Raw genomic sequence first — 19,692 nt, forward strand, 5'->3', positions numbered from 1 at the left:
ACAATCGAACAACTCGCCTGATTGGATAACATAAAAATAGCAATAATGGAAATCCAAAATATACAGAAGACGAATGTGAATGGGTCGTTCTCAGATCTTCGTTTAGAAGATCAAGTACTTTAGTCAGATTGGGGGGTGGAGGTGAGTCTATACTAGCCTCGAGGAGCCAGTCTATACTCAGTTTCAGGGAGCCAGTCTATACTCAGCTTCGGGGAGCCAGTCAAAACTCAGCCTCGAGGAGCCAGTCTATACTCAGCTTCGGGGTGGGGGGGGGGGGGCAGTCTATACTCAGCTTCGGGGAGCCATTCTATACTCGGCTTCGGGGAGCCAGTCCATACTCGGCTTCGGGGAGCCAGTCTATACTCGGCTACGGGGAGCCAGTCTATACTCGGCTTCGGGGAGCCAGTCTATACTCGGCTTCGGGGAGCCAGTCTATACTCGGCTTCGGGGAGCCAGTCTATACTCGGCTTCGGGGAGCCAGTCTATACTCGGCTTCTGTGAGTCAGTCTATACTCGGCTTCGGGGAGCCAGTCTATACTCAGCTTCGGGGAGCCAGTGTAGAAAAAAACTACAGAAGAGATTACGATCAGATATATAGAGGATATTTGTTTGTTTTGAATGGATATGGTATATATCTCATCTCGTAGTGATAAAATTTTAATATTTTCACTCAAAACAAACATATTTTCTTTTTATTTTATGCTTATTCGGTGACAAAAATAGTACGGTACTGTGACTGATATGGAATTTATTTCACTGATAGAGTAAAGTATTTTCATTACTTTAGCATAAAATAAATATATAAGAGCAATGGCAAGCTAGTCTGCTCTAAGTTAAAACTGCTAGATTATACAAGTGTTCAATAATTCAAGTAAATACCAGGGTTATTCAAATTGCACTTTGGACGAATAATACAATTAAGGAAGTTCTATGAGTCGTGGCATTTACGTTTCAGACAGCTATATCACCTTGTAATCTAGTAATCAGAACATCTTGTCATAGAATATTTGCATTTTCATATATTAATAAAATCGGAGGTATAAAAATTGCGTGAAAATCGTAAGGTTTATCTTCACTTGAGAAAGTACCAGTCAATTAATATGAAATCGATAGGGTCCTGACACTATGTATTAATGAAATTAAGAGAAAGCGGGACACCAAGCGTCCTTCACTTACTATATACATATTTATGCTAACAATTCACTGGCGAAGTCATTTAAGGTCGAGAAATCAGGAATAGAAGTCTTTCTTCTTTGAAAACTCCCTTTCTCTCAGTGTTGATAACAACTAAAGTAAATTATTGTGTTTCAAATGGGGATTATTGTATAGATATCTCCGTGGCCGAGTGGTTAAGGTCGCTGACTTCAAATCACTTGCCCCTGCCCCTCATCGACGTGGGTTCGAGCCTCACTCGGGGCGTTGAATTCTTCATTTGAGGAAGCCATCCAGCTGGCTTACGGAATGTCGGTGGTTCTACCCAGGTGCCCACTCGTGATGAAATAATGCACAGAGGGGCACCTGGGGTCTTCCTCCACCATTAAAAAGCTGGAAAGTCGCCATTTGACCTATCACGTGTCGGTGCGACGTTAAATCCAACAAAACATCTATTTTCAAAAAGACTTTAATGATAAATGCCAGACTGATTAATATAAATAGGGATTATTTATCACATAAACCGATGACTGAACGGAAAACTGCCATAACTCCTACTTTATTTAAAAACCGGAAGGGATAGCGTAACGTCATTTATCTCAAAAACGTAGAATAAAGCCTGGATTCGGCGTACGGAAATGAAAATCATTTTATGAATTAATGACAACCTGTAAGTAAAGTTATTACAGTGGCACTGTTGCTATCTTTCCTCAGTTAAAATATGATATCAAAACATCTGACAAGTAAATAATGGCTCAACATCAGTGTGAAATATGCGGTTTACTTTAATCATGGTCAAATATCTCAAAAATAAGCAAACATACTTATACATTTTATTTCACCACATTTATAAATCATATGTTTATTTACAACTGTGAGAAGTTTCATTAAAATCTACATTGTAAAAAATCTATTCGCGAAAATGTTATGAAACTTACAATTTTCTCATAGACTCCCATAATGAAAAATTGCGTGAGGTCCATATTTTTCGATTCAGTCTCGCAAATAGTCAAACACACGTCCCTATACATGTAATTTCTATTTGCTGATAATTTAAAGTATAATCTAAAGTTTTGAAAAGTCAGAGTCGAATTAAAGTCTACTTTGTAGAAAGAAGTTCGATCCGAATGAGCAGAACTACCTTAACCATCACGACAATGTGACAGTCGCCTCACTGGAATACCGTAGTTAAATTATACGGGAAAACCGAAGGTTTTTCCGTCTATAGATAATGTGTACATGTATATATGTCAAAGCAAACCTATATACCGTTCAACTTGGGAATAAGTTCTATACCTTCACCGGTTTTGTTGTTGTTGTTCTCCCATAATTCTACCGGACCTGCTGCCGTGCTTGCACAATAAATAATTTTCAGGACGACATTTGATAAAATAAAATTTCTTATGAACGATCGGGCGCCGCATTATTAAAACAAATTATTCTATCGAGTTGAATATTCGCGGTATCAACAGAAATCGGTGTTATTCGGGTTTCTTCATGAAACGAGTTTATGGATGATTCAAGTGGCCCGCTTTTTGTTTCCAATAATGAATTATGATGTAACTTACAGTAAGCTACATTACTGCACTGTTTGAATAACAAAACCGTTGTTTATTTATTTCTTTGATTGTAGAAAAGCCAATAATTTCAAAAAGGTCAATGTAAAACGAATATAGACACGCTGTCCTAACAAAATTTATTTATATACATAATTTTGTCACACATTTATGTCAAAAGTCTCTGTGGTCCAGTGGTAAGCGCACATGTTTTCCATGCGCGAGGTCCGAGTTCGAATCTCGTAGATTGCTTGAATTTTTTTTTTAGCTTAGGCCCAATTTAATTTTTTTTCTTGATATTTAACACACTTTTTTAATTACTGGAACACAAATCAATAATAAGTATAGTTAACCAATGTTCTGTCTGTAAATTTTGAACAAAATAGTCGAAGGCATGGAAAAGCATATATCGATATTGCTTATCTCCCCTCCCTTCCACAATCTTTCACATACATTGCAACTACTTTCTAAAAGTCAATTCACTGACTAGAGCTTTAGTAAAATTACACTTGGAAAAAAATGTTGGCTATAAACTTTAGAGGCTCACTACGATCCCTATCAAGCTAAGAAATTAACCTTAATCATGTTCAAAAAAAGGTCCCAGACTGTTAGCAGTTAGGTAAATTAAACTGAATTTCGACCAAGAGTGTTTGTGTTATATATAAAATTCTGGTCAAGAACTTTTTACAATGAATTTGAAATAAGAATATACAAGTAAATGGTTGTTTGTCATTCTCACATACACGAGTTTTACCATAGCTGTATTGGTGGAACACAATTTGTCCTAAAAGAGTGTCATTTGACAATAATGGCATTTAAAAGAATTAAAATAGTCCGTGTTTAGGATAGCAGGATTATATAAGTTCCGGTATCTATACCACAAAAGAATATCAGAACAAGATGATATTGAATGTGATGTTACACAGGCATAATGTGTAAATTGTTTTGTTTTATTTTTTGGATTGTTTTGTCGTTTTTAGAAACTATTTGTTTGTAACAAATGAACTGAAAAGAATATGTGCATTCCCGGATTCAGAAATTTTTATCAGATAAACAAACTGATAGCAAAGGCATGATCGTTGTAAACAGAAACAAAATTGGTAATATTATGTATAAATAAATGACTTGCATTAAAATATTTATCCAAAACTACTGAGGAAGAGTGTGTTTTACGCATGCTCACTGACAACACATAAAGGCCTGATATTGGGTCACTTTTGAATGACTGTTGCACCATATATAATACTATGAGGAAAATTTTGTAAATGACAAAGTGTTCGAATTTATCAATGTTCGTACAGCCCCCATTTTACATATCCCTTTCCGGCGCTCACTTCGTGTGAGTTAAAATTAGCTTACTAAATATAAATTTGAATTATGTAAAATTTTCAGCAAAAGCAGCATTATTTTGATAACAATAAATAATAACAATTTGCAGATATAAAAAAGTGACAGGTAAAAAATCCCTCGTTATCTGTCCGGGTTTATGCAACAGTTTCGTTTTTGTCGTGTTGAGCGACATGTGAAGTTTCCACTTTTCTCTATTTTATCATCAGTACAACTAATGGTGCATTTTGGGACTAGATTCTGTGCACCCAAATATCACTATTATCTTTAACTCATGAACACTATTTTCCATTGTCTGTCTAGTCTTGATACATTTGAAGAAATGATTAGATCTATGTTCATTTAAACAAAACTTTTTAAAACATTTCCCCTTCTTATTTTTATAACAATAGCAAAACCATCAGGCTTACTGTCAAAACTGAAAGCCAAACAGAAAATATCAGAAAGAACAATTTAATGCAGAAAAAAAGAAAGAATCCGTATCACTATCACTAGGTTTTCCCGTCAGATAGGCAGCGCCTAATTTCATATTAAATAACAAAGGAGATACTGCAGTGCAGTTTAAATATGAGGGTACACGAAACCTGCTTTTTTGGTGACAAAATTACATCGAAAATATGAACTGAATGTAGAAACAGATAAACCGACAATATATATTATTGCAAGTTTCTCCCCGAGATAGCGCGCACGTGGTGATTGACCAAGGGGAGGCTAATCTTAAAAAAAATAGCAACCGTGTGCCTTAGTTAACTCCCTTGCATAAAGTTATCTGAATTCTTTTTGACAATGGTAAGCGTTACATTTTTGTAACCGTATGGTCAGAGATTGTTATTACAAGCCGGCTTTGGATTGGTTGAAAAAAGTGTAGAGAAACCAATAAGATTCAGTGAGACGTAAGCTGATTGGATAAATATGTTATGTTTACAATCATAAAAATTGTGTCAAAATCAAGCAATTTAATGTTTTCTGTGAAATTTGGAATATTTTACTAGTGCGAGGATGAAAGGTTGACTTTACAATTCTGTATTTAGAATGGTGTGTAAGTGGGCATTTTGCCTCTAAATGCCATTCGAGAAAGGGTGTAGGTTTTTCTGATGAAAATTTGTAAAAAAAGAAAAAAAAAAAAAAGGATAGGATACGCCTGTATACAATTGCTATTTTATGTGTCTGAAATGCTGTCTTACTGAAAAAATCACATTTATATGGCCATTTCTTAATTTTAGGGCATGTGACAGGGTCATTATTATAATGGAAGTCTATGGAAAAAGTAATACAAGCGTTTGGCCTAAAGTCAGCGAAAAAATGTGCAAATATATCTACATCGGAAAAGAGTAACAAATGAAGAGTTGATGGACGTACAGCCAGATATCCTATAAATATCGGTAACGTAAAACGATGTTTGCCAGTTCCGTAAAAGAATATTTCATCTAGAATATTAGAAAAAAAACATATGGACAATCAACAGAAACTTCTATTTAGTACTTAAGATTTTTATTACTTTCTTGAATATATATATATGATTTTATACTACATTGCATGCAAACTTTATGATTTACAGGTTTTGTCTTATTTTCATAATCAAAGAATGATTGTATGTAAAAGAAAACTATTTTGTCTACTAAGGTAAAACACGGGCATTTAACAATGTTTACAACGACCCAAGCTGGTTTGAGATACCAAGTTCACTGTTTGACTTGTTTTAGTTCCGCTTGTACATGGACTAAAATTGATTTGCCATATAACTTTAGTCAGCGTCTGTGTGCATTTTAATATCAAATCACACTTAAAGTGAAGCATGTTACATTCATTTCAATTTATTACCCGACATAATCAAAGTCTCGTGATAATACTTCACGTTGAAAATATACAGAAACAATCATTGGATACATGATAATTAATGATATACAAAATTCAAAATTTATTGTAAATAGGTAAAATGATATCAATGTCGATTTTTGTAAGAGGTCTTCTCTTGATTCCTTACGCCCTATTTCAAATTGAATACTAACAATTGATTTGATTCTCAACAGGAGATCAATAATCTCGACTGCTTTCTGTCATAGCAAATTGCAATACTCTCCTTGATACCATCTTTCTCTCCCAGGATCACGTCTATCTTCTGCTGCTTGGGTTCCAACTGAACGACTGTTGTATCACAGATAAACACCTGACCTTTACCATCAGTACATATGCCGCTAGGATCTCCCAAGTCCCTGTTGCTGAACGTGTTGACTACATTACCAGTCAGATCCATCATAGTAATGTCATCACTTTGGCAGCTGGTAACAAGAAGATGCTGACCATCATCTGTGACTGTGATGTATTTTGGAACGTAAGATAATCCACTTATAGAATGATATAGCTGACCAGCGTTGTTATACACTTCTATACAACAGAGAGGTGGATCCTCTATATCCTTACCACAACCGACATACAGTTTATCATCAACATAAACCATACCCTTACAGTAGTCACCTGTACTGAATGATCTCTTCAATGTCAGTTTCTTTTTTACAGATATGTACTGAACTTTCTCAGCAGAACACAGAGACACAGCAACCTCATCAGAACCAACGTTACATATACTAAATGGACTATCGGGCAGTCGTAGAGAATCGAGAAGTTTATATGACTTATCTAGTCTCTTCAGCTTCTTGTTGTTATAATCAGCAATAAGGAAAGTTCCGTTTGGTAACTGACAGATGTCTGATATTTCACACACTGCAGGATCAGATTTCTCCTTTACATCAAATTTACCATACAGCTGTGTTTTGTATATAGGAAGCGGAGCACGATTATCCCGAGACGTCTGTGAGGATGACGTAAATGCACGTGGGTGGCGCTCATGCCTGTCTATGGCTACTGGTGATAGGTGACTTGCGTTCATAGGGATATCAGTAAAGCTGCCCAAACCTTCAAGTGAACTAAGGTATGGCTCGATTTTCGGGTCTATTCTAAAGTTAATAGCATCTTTCTCTACCTTCTTCGAGATGTTGAGAATTTCCTGCATAGCATTACTTAAGAATGTCTTGTCGGATTTCACTTGTACAAAGAGGTCGCACTCATTATCTCCCTTGAATGACTCTAGCTGCTTCAGCATGTCCTCAGCTGTTGTTTTCATGACGGTAAGATCTTTTGTATCTTGTTCACAACTGCTTACGATATTTTCCGTTTTATCATGTAAAGCATCGAGAGCTTTTTCCTCCAGATCATCAAAGCACTTATTGACTTTCTTTCTAAAATCAGCAATAATTTTCTTGACATCTTTTCTTTCATTCTCGATACGAGAAATATCAGCTTTCCGGTCTGCAAGAACTTTAACGGCATCGTTCAGAAGGGCACGTGTTTCTTTTTTGATAGTTTGGTACTCTTTGCTCTTCTGTATACCCTTTGCCGCGTCTATCAAATGCTTGGTTTTAGCACAGTTGCTGCAATGAAAAATGAGAAAATATTTTAGATATAGGCTGATGAAACATGAGATAAAAATGTCTGTTCAAATTTTATGTATAAGCGCAGGACTATCAACGTGCAAGTGGAAACCTCCTTGAATTTGGTAATTATTCAAATTTATTTACAATAACAAAAGTAGATTAAATAATTCACATTTATTTACAATAACATAAGTAGATTAAATTATTAATAAAAGGTAGAGAATATACATGTATATATCATTCTAATATGTTGTTTCTTTAAAAACGCGTGTACGCTAAAATGACGTCACGTTAAAATTTGAACTAGGACGCCCATAAAATAGATATAGAATAAATAGTTTATTTAACAATGAACTGTACAATACGAGATATATTTGGACTCGTACCAAGCTGGAAAAACGATATTGGACTCGCCTCCGTATTGTACAGAACAATGTTAAATAGCCTAATATTATGACCCCGATGTAACTGGATAAGAATTATACACATTTCGAGTTCCAATAATATTCGGATACATTTGGAAACATTATTTAGTCCATTTCTTGCTATAACATGTTCAATATTAATCGATAAAGAAATAATCATGGTAAAATCAAATAATTTTGTAATCTATCTCATTTTCTGTTTTCCGCATTTTTTATACTAAAAATCTTAAGATGAGTTGATACTTATTTTCTTTAAAAAGCATAAACAAATACAATATAGCAATTGTCTTTCGAAATAAAACTGGAAAGAAATTTGCCACGTGAAACTCATGTCTAAAGGTTTATATTAATATGTATCTTTATTTTGGCATTTACGGTATCAACATTTGGCAATCAGCATGACTAATCGGCATTATATTCTATAGAATATCAATGATAAATTAAGTTGATGATAGCAAACATACCTGTGCTCGAGAACCTTGCACGAGCTACAGCAGACGACATCATGGTCACCACAATAGATATTAATGATTTCCCCAGGATGTTTCAAACATCGTTTTGTCGGAAATGAAACAAGTTTAGTCTGGGCCACTTTCCCAAACTGGCTTTGGTCCAATAATTGGTGTCTTGTGTGTAGCGGAAATCTGTTGTGACCCCTGACACAAGAATCACACATGTAGACGAAGCATTCCTCACAATATCTGACAGCCTCCATGTTCTTTCCTTCATTCTCACATGGCGTACACGAAAAGTCATAAAAAGGTTCGTGTCCGCCCTCCAATGTTCTAGAAAAGCTACCACCCGTAGCCATTTTGAATTTTTTGGTAAATATCCGTCTGTTAAGATATTAAATCTGTTCAAATATCAAATTATGTGATATACGCGTACATTAAGTTGATATAAAAAGTTAAAAGCTATTATGAAATTTTGTATCCCTGAACAATTACACTTTATAAAGTGAAAAAACAATTAAAAATCTGGTTTAAACTTCGAAAAACTGATTGATTGTTTATCTGAAACCTACAAATCTCTATTTTAACTTCCTTCTTCTTGACCTAGTACCCGCATTATACTTTGAAGCGTGGCGGGTCGTCGCATTCTTAAACTTAGTCTTACAAACCCCATATAATTGGATATATTTTATAAACTACCGACAATAAAACTTATTTCTTATCTTAAATCAAATACATGTACATGTATTGGTACTTCATTAAAACATCAGATCAGAGGCAGATCCGTGAAATGGCGTAGGGTTTCTTCTTTTTGAAAATGTCAGTTATAAATACTGTGCGTTTTAATCGACCCGGCGGGGTGCGGTCTCGCAACGGTCTACTGCATTATTGTGCAGGATATGTAGTATATTTGGCAACCTGATTTCTTATTCAGTGGCCTTCTACCTTACATTTTTACCAGCGTAGCATTGAATTTTAGTAGTTGTTTACCGAAAGATCACGGATTTAAACAATTATATTGCTCTACTAATACCCAGTGATAACGTGGTTTTCCGCCGAAACGCGAGGACGAGTCCATTTTATGAAAACTGATCAAATAACAATTCATAATGCTGCACATACAGTAATTACTTGACAATTGAATATTAGTATTTGTTTCATTAGTATATCGCAACATAGCTCAGTCGGGTAAAATGCCGATTGCAATTGGATATAAGCAAATTGTTTCACGAGTTCGAATCCTCGTGACGATTTTTTATTTCAGATTTTTGTTTTGTTTTTTCATTTTTTTTCATTTTCGTTTCTTTCTTTGATCTTTTGTTTTTGTATTTATTTCCTTATATAACATTATATATCGTACATTATTCGCTTAAGTGCATGTTTTAGAGCGTTGGTCTACGGGTCGCGGGCTCGTGAGTTCGTTCCTCGGGCGGGACGTATGTTCTCCGTGACTATTTGATAAACGTCATTGTGTCTGAAATCATTAGTCTTCCACCTCTGATTCATGTGGGGAAGTAAGAAGTTGCTTGCGGAGAACAGGTTTGTACTGGTACAGAATCCAGGAACACTGGTTAGGTTAAATGCCCGCCTTTACATGACTGAAATACTGTTGATAAACGGCGTTAAAACCCAAAAGAAATTTAATTAATACTAGTATCATGTTTGATATGATGCTAAACCTTTCTCATATGCCAAATCGGCTTTGGACATTTCTGCTGTCAGGTGGTAACAGAGCACATGAAGGACTCTAAGATCGTTATGAAAGATGAAATAAAAATTAGATGTCGATGCTGCGTTTGAAATCAAAACGGCAACAGATCAATTTAACATGGACAGTATGCTTTACCTCTGAGTTATTTTGCAGCTGGTTTAAAACAAGAAATATTTAGATTTTAACATGTCAGAAAAAATCCATAGGTTTCATTTTAATCTATTTATAGACATGTTTGTGAGAGCACCGGAAAAAGTCATTTTCACTCGTGGCTACGTCACTCGTGAAAATATCAGTTTTTGATGCTTATTTGTGAAATAAAATTGATATTTAACTGAAACAAACAAATATCCTCTATGAATTAAAATTAACTTTTCTAATGGTATGGAAAAATAAATGATAATGTATTTACATGTAATTAATTGTTTTGTGAGAAAATGTTGTTCAAAGTAATCAGCTTATATAAGTAAACAGAGAAAAGTTGGTGAAACGCGACAGTACGATGGCGAAGCACGACAGTAGAATGGTGACACTACGACGTTGATGCACGACAGTGCGATGGCGAAGCGCGACAGTACGATGGCGAAGCACGACAGTACGATGGTGACACTACGATGGTGAAGTGCGACAGTGCGATGGCGAAGCGCGACAGTGCGATGGGGACATTATGATGGTGAAGCGCGACAGTGCAATGGCAAAGCGTGACACTACGATGGTGAAGCGCGACAGTACGATGGCGAAGCGCGAATGTACGACGGATTGTCCCTTTCATACTGTCGCGCTTCGCCATCGTACTGTCGTGTAGTCACCGTCGTTTCATCGTACCGTCGTACCTTCGCGCTTCGTGTTCACAGGGAGCAGACGCTGGCTCTAACGGAACACCGTAACTCCCTGATGTTAAAGTTTAGCAACTTGAAGACCAGTATCAGTGTCGGAAAATCTCGAAATTGTACGGGTTTCTGTGGTTATTTTATAACCACAAAATATTTTTTTGCAGTATTATCTCATCAGTTAGTGGTTTTTATATTCTGATGCTGATAGGTAATGCACAACATCTCATACGATAATTATTGGAATGATTATTTGGCAGAAATGTTTTCTTTGAGTGTTTAGAAGTCAATTTGATAAACCTTTACAGACGCCTTGAGACGATTTTTATACTACATGTAGATTGTATTGTTTCATAGTTTGGCCAGTAAACATTCAAATCATGTCTTGCAACTTCAAGACAAATATCAAAGTCGAAAAATCTCGAAACTTTACGAACTTCCCTGATTATTTCGGCGACTACAACATCTTTTCTTGCACACCGGACTGGCGTTTCCGGTGATTTTACCCATGCCGGCAAAACCCATCTGGCACCCCCATTCCAGATGACTCTCGCGCTGTTAATGACAACTAGTTGTTCATGCACTGATAAAATATTGTTTATGTAAAAACACGAAAAAAGCAGGTACCTTGATAGTTTCTCTCCGTTCCTAATAGTATATTTCTCGATTCAAAATACGTTAGTTTACAAAAAAGAACATAACGTTACGCTACAAACGATACAACAAAAGTGGAACTTTGTTATTGTGCGTAACGCAAAACATCATGACGTCACTTCTGCTTAATTCCCCGCGCTCTACTATAAGAAAGAGTGCTACAAAGAAAGTATTTCTATCTGTTATTTGTAAAATACGGTATGCAAGAAAAATAATTTGCAGAATAAAATGCTAATATGTATACGATGTGCAAGAAAAAATATCTGTCATGCGTTTACGAATCGGATGGAAATATCCGTCCCTCGGCCACCTGCGCATGGGCGGTAATTCGGCAAGCCTCATTACCGCCCAATGCGCAGGTGCCCTCGGGACGGATATTTCTATCCGATTCGCAAACACATGACAGATATTATTATAAACTGTTAAATATCAAACTACTTACAATTATAGACCTTTACCACTATCTACATTTGGAAGTTATCACAATGAATTGCATAATCAACGACATCAAAGCATATATAATGTAAAAAAAATAAAGGAATTGAAAATTGCGATTTTCTTAAAACACTGATCTTTTATACAGGGTAAAAACATATAAACTTTATATTTGTGATATTTAATCTTTGTGGAAGAATACCGTAGCAGGTTTGTGCAGTCAAACTCGCCATATCTTTGTTGGAGAGTACAAAGACTAGCTTTTCATTTGCTGATGCATAAAAATAAACAGAATTTAAATTTGATGCTTTGGATAACAGGTGATACCGTAATTAGTCATAAGAATGATATTGAAAAAGTACGTGTTTCTTTTTCTCCAGTATATTTACCAAAAGCATAATAATCCGTCTTTGGCAAGGAAGTGCTCGTATACGAAATATTGTGGTTCTAGTAAATTTAAATTTCTAAATTAACTCGTAGCCAGTGTACTATGATTTAACATACGGAAAAGTTCTATTTCCTCTATCACGTTATATTGGAAAATAAATAAAATATTCTTTGCTGGATTCGAGGCCAGACATTGCAGTTACAAGGTAAGAAGGCATACGTATGTCTCAGAGCGTCGCAGTTCACATGACATATATATGTGACAGTAAAGACGGCACTCTATATGAGCCGCGCCATGAGAAAACGAACAAAGTGGCTCTGCGACCAGCATGGATCAAGACCAGTCTGTGCACCCGCGCAGTCTAGTCAGGATCCATGCTATTCGATAATGGTTTCTCTTAATGTAATAGGCTTTCGAAGCGAACAGAATGGATCCTGACCAGACTGAAAAAGCAGCAGAAGCATTATCAGCAGTAGCAGTGAGCATCTGTTGTTTTTAGCAATTATCTGTTGTAGCAGTGAGCTGCAGTAATAGCAGTACCAGAAGTAGCAGCAAGCTAAAAAAGCAGCAGAAGAATATCTGTAGTAGCAGAAGAAGCAGTAAAACAGTAGCAGTTATCAATAAGCAGCAGCAGTACCAGAGACAGCCTGCAGGAGCAGAACCAGCACTAGCAGTGGGCTGCAGAGGTAACAGAGTAGCAGTACCAGCGGTAGAAGTTAACAGCAGAAGTAGCAGTATGAGCAGCAGTAGGAGTGAGGGTCAGTGGTAGCAGTACTAGCAATAACGCAATAACAGTGAATTGAAGCAGCAGCAGTAGTAGCAGAAGTAGTAATAGTGAGTTACAGTAGAATCAGTACCAACAGTAGCAGTAGTAGCAGTACCAGCAGTAGCAGTGAACGTCAGTAGTAACAATACAAGCGAGCAGTAGCATTTCCAGCAGTAGCAGTGAGCCGCTGTAGTAGCCGTGAGCTGCAGTAATAGCATACCAGAAACAGGAGCGAGCTATAGCAGTAGCAGCAGCAGAAGCAGATCTACAGTAGCAGTAGAAGCAGAAGCGTTACCAGTAGTAGGAGTAAGCAGTACCAGTACAAGTAGTAGCGGTGAGCAGTAGCAGTAGTAGCTGAAGAAGTGTGCAGTAGCAGCAGGGCCTCTACAAGCAAGAGCAGTGGTAGTAAGTAGTACCAGCAGAAACCGTTGCAGTAAGCAGTTAAAGTACCCACAGCAGCAGAAGCAGTACGAGCAATGTAAGTGAGAAGGAGTAATGGGCAATCGAGCAGTATAATTACCAGCAGTAGCAGGTCAAGAAGTAGTAGTAGCAGTGAGCGCAGCAGAAGCAAAACCAGCAGTAGCAGCATAAACAGTACCAGACGTATCAGTAGCTGCAATAGCCATAGTAGTAGAGAGCAACAACAGTTCAAGCAGAAAGGTTAGCAGTAGTGAGCAGAAGTAACAGAAGTAGTTCTAGCAGTTAACGTGAGCGTTTTCGTACTTCGGAATTCCGTTTGGTCAATCGTGACATTTTATTTAATACAAAACCGCGATGCACGATGGTACGATGGCGAAAACGCGATAGCCCGATGGCACGATGGTGAAATCGTGATGGTGCAATGGTACGATGGTGAAATGTCGATGTAATATCGCGTTTTCACCATCGCACTATTGCGCCATCGTGTTTGTATCATCGTGCCATTGTGCCATCGCGTTTTACCAGCGTGCCATCGCGTTTCCACCATCGTGCCATCGTGCTATCATCATCGTTTCATCGTGTTTTCATCATCGTACGATCGCATTTTCACCATCGTACCATCGCGTTATCACCATCGTACCATCACATTTTCACCATCGTACCATCACGTTATCACCATCGTACCATCGTGTTTTCACCATCGAACCATCGCGTTTACACCATCGTGCCATCGCGTTATCGTGATCGTACCATCTTGGTTTCACCATAGTACCATCGCGTTTTCACCATCGTACCATCGCATTTTCACCATAGTACCATCGCCTTCCGGTTAGAAATGCCTAGTCCCGTACACTTGTATTTTTGTATACAATAGATGAATGTACCTCAATATATTCTGTGAGAAGAAGTTTACCATTTAGTCTCTGCTGTTTGCAAAATGTTTTACAAAATGTTCAGTGCCGAGTTCAATAAAACTGTAAAATCTTCAAGGCCACGTACTTTATATTTTATGTATGCATGAAAGTAAACAAAAAGCTGGGTGTAATAGTCACATGGTATGATTCAAACTCAGCTTATTCTTGTTAGGATGTAGAAGGTACATAGTGCAATGTGAAAATGAAATTGTATCAAGCCTGTATTTTACTGACACATATACTGTATCACTGTGGATGACCACCGGAAGGCAATGGTACGATGGTGAAAACGTGATGGTACGTCTTTAAGTGTAATCTTTTTCTATTTATAGACTTTCCTAGATGATAGGAAGTAGGAATGTAGTCAGTATGCTTCCCTTTATGTCGAATATATCTGAGAAAATCTCTTAACTAGACTGGCTTCTGTTGCTGTTAAACCTCTAAACTAGACTGGCTTCTGTTGCTGTTAAATCTCTAAACTAGACTGGCTTCTGTTGCTGTTAAACCTCTAAACTAGACTGGCTTCTGTTGCTGTTAAACCTCTAAACTAGTCTGGCTTCTGTTGCTGTTAAACCTCTAAACTAGTATGGCTTCTGTTGCTGTTAAACCTCTAAACTAGGCTGGCTTCTGTTGCTGTTAAACTTCTAAACTAGGCTGGCTTCTGTTGCTGTTAAATCTCTAAATTAGACTGGCTTCTGTTGCTGTTAAATCTCTAAACTAGACTGGCTTCTGTTGCTATTAAACCTCTTAACTAGACTGGCTTCTGTTGCTGTTAAATCTCTAAACTAGACTAACTTCTGTTGCTGTTAAATCTCTAAACTAGACTGGCTTCTGTTACTGTTATGAAAAATAGACAAAGTCTTTATTAATCTGGTAGCTAGTCTATGTATGCATAAGTAACATTGATAGAAGTTTTAATTTTTATAACTGATTACCATGATTAAAATTAAAATCAAAGGCAATATTCTAACGATTTTGCGCCATTTTTTCCCAAACCTTTCTTTATTTACATATATTTACTTGTGCACATGGAAAAAATGACGAGGTCATTGACGTTAACGTATCAAAATGACGTTACATTTGAAATGAAATGCTTATGACGTTATTTACCATTTTTTATATCGTAACATTAGTATGCAACTGATGTGTGTAAAACATTAAATACTTTCGAATATGTGTGATTGACAAAGAGTTACAGTGACTGATGGGAAACTTTAATTAGTTAAATACGATTAAACTTTCTGTAAATGGTAAATGTTATGGTGTGTAAATAACGTTAGGTCCTATTTTATCGATGTGCTATTCTTTTAAACAAAAAAATATGCATGAAAGACGATATTGTGTCTGTAGAATAAACTTTTGTATAAACAAGAAAAGATGGTATGAAGCATTTTTAGATTAACCAATTTTTACTGAATAGGAATTATTGTAAACGTTGTTTAGTGGAAATATTTGTACGTAATTTATCAACAAAATAACTGACACAAAGTTTTGTTTTTGTGATAAAAAGATGACTAGAAAAGTTGTTCAATGACATGCGTTTTATTACAATGTTTTGCTCGATACGAATTCCTAGATTTGCAATTTTCTTTACTTTTCCATTTTGTAATATGTTTTCGCGTTTGTGTATGTTGTTTATGGATATCAGAACATGCATTTAGATATAGTGAATACATGTCAACAGTCACTTTGAAATGCATTTTATATCAGTATACTGTGGAGTACTTGTTGTACTTTGATTTGTACGTTTTTGTAATTAAATGACAATTTCTTCAAATACATTTTTACCATATTTTGTTATGAAAATGTTGTATTTAACCTGATACGAACAAATAAATGTGCAATTTTACTTAAACATGTTTGACTTGTTTGTAGTTTGATATTAGAATGTAATGCATCCAAAACAAAATATCCCGCCATTCTCCACGTCGCCCCAACTGCACGCGCGGTTTTAGCAAATAATCACGACAGCAGACGTGCCCTGCTTCCCCTTATTATGCATACAAGAGCTTAAGAACATGTAACTTCCAAAAACGAAAAGTCAAGTCATTTAAATTAGCCACAAAATTTGATCCGTCAGGAAATGATGAAAGAATTACAGAAACTAGTTTTCAATCTTCAGTCAAATTATACAATAGGGCTAGGGAGCCAGTCTATACTCAGCTTCGGGGAGCCAGTCTATACTCAGCTTCGGGGAGCCAGTCTATACTCAGCTTCGGGGGGGGGGGGCAGTCTATACTCAGCTTCGGGGAACCAGTCTATACTCTGCTTCGGGGAGCCAGTTTAACTCACCTTCGGGGAGCCAGTCCATACTCAGCTTCGGGGAGCCAGTCTATACTCAGCTTCGGGGAGCCAGTCTATACTCAGCCTCGAGGAGCCAGTCTATACTCAGCTTCGGGGAGCCAGTCTATACTCAGCTTCGGGGAGCCAGTCTATACTCAGCTTCTGGGAGCCAGTCTATACTCACAGCTTCGGGGAGCCAGTCTATACTCAGCTTCGGGGAGACAGTCTATATTCGGCTTCGGGGAGCCAGTCTATACTCAGCTACGTGGAGCCAGTCTATACTCAGCTTCGGGGAGACAGTCTATACTCGGCAACCGGGAGCCAGTCTATACTTGGTTTCGGGGAGCCAGTCTATACTCGGCTTCGGGGAGCCAGTCTATACTCGGCTTCGGGGTGACAGTCTATACTCGGCTTCGGGGAGCCAGTCTTTACTCGGCTTCGGGGAGCCAGTCTATACTCAGCTTCGGGGAACCAGTCTATACACGGCTTCGGGGAGCCAGTCTATACTCGGCCTCGGGGAACCAGTCTACACTCGGCTAAGTGGAGCCAGTCTATACTCAGCTTCGGGGAGCCAGTCTATACTCGGCTTAGGGGAGCCAGTCTATACTCTGCCTCGGGGAGCCAGTCTATTCTCGGCTTTTGGGAGCCAGTCTATACTCAGCTTCGGGGAGCCAGTCTATACTCGACTTAGGGGAGCCAGTCTATACTCTGCCTCGGGGAGCCAGTCTTTACTCAGCTTCGGGGAGCCAGTCTATACTCGGCTTAGGGGAGCCAGTCTATACTCTGCCTCGGGGAGCCAGTCTATACTCGGCTTTTTGGGAGCCAGTCTATACTCAGCTTCGGGGAGCCAGTCTATACTCGGCTAAGGGGAGCCAGTCTATACTCTGCCTCGGGGAGCCAGTCTATACTCTGCCTCGGGGAGCCAGTCTATACTCGGCTTTTGGGAGCCAGTCTGGAAAAAAACTACAGAGGAGATTACGATCAAATATATAGAGGATATTTGTTTGTTTTGAGTGGATACGGTATATATCTCATCTCGTAGCGAAAATTTTTAATATTTTCACTCAAAACAAACATATTTTCTTTTTATTTTATGCTTATTCGGTGGCAAAAATAGTACGGTACTGTGAGTGGTAACCAGTGACTGATATGAAATTTATATCACTGATAGAATAAAGTATTTTCATTACTTTAGCATAAAATAAATATATAAGAGAAATAGCAAGCCAGTCTGCTCTAAGTTAAAACTGAGCTGCTAGATTATACAATGTCCAATGATTCAAGTTAATACCAGGGTTATTCAAATTGCACCTTGGACCAATTATACAATTAAGGAAGTTCTATGAGTCGTGGCATTTACGTTTCAGACAGCTATATCACCTTGTAATCTAGTAAACAGAACGTCTCGTCATAGAATATTTCCATTTTCATATATTAATAAAATCGAAGGAATAAAAATTGTGTGAAAATCGTAAGGTGTATCTTCACTTGAGAAAGTACCAGTCAATTAATATGAAATCGATAGGGTCCTGACACTATGTATTAATGAAATTAAGAGAAAGCGGGACACCAAGCGTCCTTCACTTGCTATATACATATTTATGCTAACAATTCACTGGCGAAGTCTTTTAAGGTCGAGAAATCAGGAATAGAAGTCTTTCTTCTTTGAAAACTCCCTTTCTCTCAGTGTTCATCTTAAGAGATAACAACTAAAGTAAATTATTGTGTTTCAAACGGGGATTATTGTATAGATATATCCGTGGCCGAGTGGTTAAGGTCGCTGACTTCAAATCACTTGCCCCTCATCGATATGGGTTCGAGCCTCACTCGGGGCGTTGAATTCTTCATGTCAGGAAGCCATCCAGCTGGCTTAAACCCCTGTCACACATTGGTGTATCAGGCTTGCGTATGTACGGCGTATCAGGATACGCGGCAGTAAGAAAGGAACGTCATAGCAACGGCAGATTACGTAGCTAATATTTCTGTATGCGTAATGCTATCTCCTTGTACGCAGGCTGCGGCGATTTTTTGAAGCTGCTTTCAAAAATTCGTAGCACATACGTAGCATGTTTGATACGTCATATATACGTCATACGTACGCAGTAAAAGCGAAAAGGACGCAACAAGTACGCAGCGGAATCGTAGCTTTTACTCCTAAACGTAACTGTGGCGTAGATATAACGTACTAGGCGTTGTCACTGCGTACCCATGACCTTCTTTTCTTAACGAAAGCGTATCAAGTGAGTATGAATCGCGTATCCTGGCGTATTTACGACGCACAATACGCTAATCATTCGTAGCCGCGTGGTTGCCGCTGCGCATGCGCTGCGATATATAATTAAGTGCTGCGTTGCAAAAGTACATAGAATTTTGAAATAAATGTCAGTTTTATGTGTAGAAAAATAGTGAGGCTACCAGTTTTCAACATTAATTTTACATTTTCATAAAAATGTCATTTTTATGATTGGTTCAAGTAACTGTTATTCAATAAAGTAACCGATGCCCGAGTGCCCCATTTCTCTTGTCGCAGGCCAATTATAAAGGGACTGAAACTGGAATAAAAAAGTATAAGAATAAGAATCGAAATTAAGTCATTTTAGTTTCTGTGGCAGTTTCTTCTGGTGAAAGGTAAAATTATGAATGTACATGTACTTACACTAACTGTTGGTCTCCTCATGACTTCATGGATATGGAGAATCAGAAACTGCATCTTATCCATGAGATGCTTTTCACGGTCTGAGCAGCCTTCAACACCAAACTGTGGACTGCCAGACTTCTTCTTTAGCAGTCTGGATCTCACCGACTTGTACCAGATAACTTTCAGTTGCTTAATGGACTTTCTCATCGCTGCAGCTTTGTCAGCCCATAGTTTGTTTCTCGCCTGTACATCTTTGTATCCAGCCATGCGCCTAGAGTACAGAACTGGAT

At 37.7% G+C, this 19,692-nt stretch overlaps 1 protein-coding gene across 1 annotated transcript; it reads right to left on the minus strand.

Moving 5' to 3' along the window:
• Window positions 1–5,809: 5,809 nt before the first annotated feature.
• Window positions 5,810–9,148, minus strand: LOC123542166 (transcription intermediary factor 1-beta-like). Its single transcript, XM_053531094.1, has 2 exons — window positions 8,376–9,148; window positions 5,810–7,483 (listed from the first exon to the last, which is right to left on the minus strand). The coding sequence occupies exons 1-2, from the start codon at window positions 8,720–8,722 to the stop codon at window positions 6,079–6,081; spliced, it is 1,752 nt and encodes a 583-aa protein (XP_053387069.1). The 5' UTR covers window positions 8,723–9,148; the 3' UTR covers window positions 5,810–6,078.
• Window positions 9,149–19,692: the final 10,544 nt, after the last annotated feature.

This window comes from Mercenaria mercenaria, chromosome 19 (genome assembly GCF_021730395.1).
Source record: "Mercenaria mercenaria strain notata chromosome 19, MADL_Memer_1, whole genome shotgun sequence".
Classification (NCBI taxonomy): Eukaryota; Metazoa; Mollusca; class Bivalvia; order Venerida; family Veneridae; genus Mercenaria; species Mercenaria mercenaria.